A 3,311-nucleotide genomic window follows, 5' to 3' on the forward strand; every position below is an offset into this window, starting at 1 on the left:
TTCAGCTAGTAACTATTTGGTAACCAGTTATGTTGGTTACTAGTTACCAGCATGCACATACCTAGGGGACATGCGAATGCACGCACGAGGACAAGAGGAAGCCCGAGTATTTCAAGCGTGCGTAAGGTTTAGGGTTTCGAGTTTGAGTATAAACCCACACTATTCGAGTTGATATTCAGGCTTTTGTAAAAGCCTATGATGAACACAATCGAAAAAGAAAAGATCTAAGTTCAAGTCTTGATAATACTCTATAACAGAAAAAATCAAAAGTTAGAAACTAAATGGAAGGAAAAATTATATTTCACTTTCATTATTGTAACATTTCTTAAACGTTTATTTATCGTTTTAGATTTATCCATATTTAAATTGTTAGATTATAGATTTATAATCAACATAAGTGTTGATAAATATAGATCCTGTTAAATACTATACAGCTTCTTTCCAGTTTTTATTTTTTTTTTTTGTTTTCATTTTTTTTATTTAGTGGCAAAGTGCACACTGAATTATATATCATTAAAGTATTTTACAATATTGGTCAACATAAACGTAAAATTAAACTTGATACACTCCTTTGAACTCTTTAAGCCTCAAGAGCACATAGCCTTCTCCACTAGTTCTTGCAATTCACCGCTTTTGTATGCCTCTGGAAATTTAATATTTTCATTTAAAAAGGTATCAGAACAACAAATTCAGCTTATATACTCAAATAAAATACAACCACCCAAAAATCATGGCCAGATGAACAAGTAACTAACGGTCTTCTTTTTTTTATTTTTTTAATAAAACTAATGGTCATTTGTAAAGATAAAACATAAACGTGTAGTGGTCATATATCAGGTAAGAGAACACTGAGTTCTATTGATTGATAATTCATGCCATATGAAAAATTATATATACTAACTAATATTTCACCACTTAAAGAGTCCAAAACTATGTTCTCAATTAGTAAACGCAATATATACCTCTGGCTGTTCGTGCATAATGACAATAATAGTAGAAAGATCATTTCATAGACCAAGTATTGGCATAGCAACTTACCAACAGTGATGTCGCAGCCACCAAAAAACTCTCCTTCGATGTAAAGCTGTGGGAAGGTCGGCCAACTGGAGTATTCCTTCAATCCTTGACGCAGCATTTCATTCTCCAGTATATTTATTGTTTCGAAAGGTACATTTAAGGACCTCAATATTTGAACGACTGTGTTGGAGAATCCACACTGTGGAAAGTCTTTTGTTCCCTTCATAAAAAGGATCACTTTCTGAGAACTGACAACTTTGTCCAGTGTAGTCTTCAACTCTGGAGTCAATGCTGAAACAACAAACAACAGACAGCACAATAAGAACTAAGCAACAACAAAACCAGTACAAAATAAAAGTGCACATGAAATTACATAAGCAGTTACAATACAAACTTAATATAACACGGTTCACATTAGGATTGACAAAATCCCATTAGCCCTACAAATCTCAGGACACCTAATACTTCGAAGAGATAGTGTTCTGATTTTAACAGGTTTACAAATGGAAATGGCATCCATTTGTAGGAAATGATTCTCATTCAAATGCTTACTAAACTTTTATTACAGGAAAAATCTGTAGATCCACGTAAAAATAAGAGTAAAAGGAAAAGGCATGTTATTCCCCTACCGCTATGGGTGTAGGAATGCCATTACCCTTTATTATTCACTTCTCTCTCTCTCTTTTTTTTTTTTTTATTATTATTATTCACTTCTCTTTGTTTATTAGTAAACTCCTAAAACTTAACTCTCTATCTACAAGAAAAATCTAAGTGATCATATGAATTCATATTTCTTTCTTAGCCTTTTAAGTAAAAAGGACAAAATAGAAACATAAATTAACATTCCTATATTGTCCAATCTATTATAATCTCTTTGATGTTCTCTCTAATTTATCCGGATTATAATCTCATTTTAAGCAAACTCCCATCATGCTTCAATCGGATCAACATAAGATAATAGGAAACAAGAAGTGATTACTATCACAATATAGACATGTCACAAGAATTCTTGGTTAAATCTCATTTCTCTGGTAGCCCAGAAACCATTTTAAGCAAAGGACAGAGCCAATCTTGCTGTATCCCTTCAACATATCAAATTTCATAGTAATCAACAAAACCCACAAATGAAAAAGAAGAATAGCAGATAAATCTGCCTAAATTACTCAGTTATAGCCTAAACCAAATCATTGTCATCAGAGCATAATAAAACTTTCAGACCTAATCATCACATTATAATTTTAATGTATGAATAGCAAATCTGCCTAAACTACCCAGAACTAAATCATACCCATGAAAGCACAGCTTTCAGATTCCAATACCATAATTTCAAACATAACAATAAATCTGCCCAAAATACTCATATAGTATAGATACTATGAACCAAATCATATACACTTCAATTTCAAAGCATAAATCTTTCAAATTCTAATTACGCTATAACTCAACATAACAACTATTCTGCCCAACAACAACAATCAATCAATCAATAGAAAGATGGAATGAGTTAGTACAAGAGTGGCAATAAAAGGAGACAGTTCTTTGAGAAGGCGCCCTGGTTCTGAAGAAAAAGCTATTGGGGAGAGTGAAAGAGAGCGAGGAACGAAGAGGAGTGGTGGAGTAGCGGAGGTGAAGCCCAGTGGCTAAAGTAACCTCTTTGCCGGTGCCTCCATTAACAGATAAGGAAGGTAACGGGGAAACTCTCACCGATTCCAACGCCCCAAGACACCGCATCTTCTCCTTCTTCCTCAAACCAAACAAGTCAAAGAATAAACAAACTCGCTTGGTTACAGATTTTTCCTCTTTTTTTTTTTATTTATATTAATTTCTGGTTTTCTTGTTCCCAGTTTTTATTGGGATTTTTATTTGTTTAGCTGAATGAGAAAAGTGTTTGGGAGAAATTTAAATAAACGACATCGTTGGTCGTCTCTCCGTAAAAGGTCCTATATCTGTCGATATAAATTATAACGACAAGTCGTTTGTAAGATCAATTTCCAATGTTCTCTCAACTCAAGTATGTGAGTTAGCATGTCAAAAAAAAATATGTGAGTTAGCAAATATTAAATTATATAAAATAGTTTTCAGCATAACTATTTAAGTTTAATTCTTAATTATTCTTCGCGGATGACAGTTTCTTTCTCTGCAAAGCTAAGAATTTCTTCGGTATTTCACTTAAACGTTCCCTTGATCTCTATTGCAAAGCTTCTGGACTGCTAATCAATCAAGCAAAATCTAGTCTATCTTTCTCTCCAAACACTAATAGAGATGACAAAGCAAGATTCCATCAGATATTCCAA

At 33.1% G+C, this 3,311-nt stretch overlaps 1 protein-coding gene across 1 annotated transcript; it reads right to left on the bottom strand.

Moving 5' to 3' along the window:
• Positions 1–284: 284 nt before the first annotated feature.
• Positions 285–2,930, bottom strand: LOC133034863 (monothiol glutaredoxin-S7, chloroplastic-like). The gene is made up of 3 exons (XM_061110320.1): positions 2,529–2,930; positions 1,039–1,308; positions 285–643 (listed from the first exon to the last, which is right to left on the bottom strand). The coding sequence occupies exons 1-3, from the start codon at positions 2,746–2,748 to the stop codon at positions 588–590; spliced, it is 546 nt and encodes a 181-aa protein (XP_060966303.1). The 5' UTR covers positions 2,749–2,930; the 3' UTR covers positions 285–587.
• Positions 2,931–3,311: the final 381 nt, after the last annotated feature.

This window comes from Cannabis sativa, chromosome 2, assembly GCF_029168945.1.
Source record: "Cannabis sativa cultivar Pink pepper isolate KNU-18-1 chromosome 2, ASM2916894v1, whole genome shotgun sequence".
Classification (NCBI taxonomy): Eukaryota; Viridiplantae; Streptophyta; class Magnoliopsida; order Rosales; family Cannabaceae; genus Cannabis; species Cannabis sativa.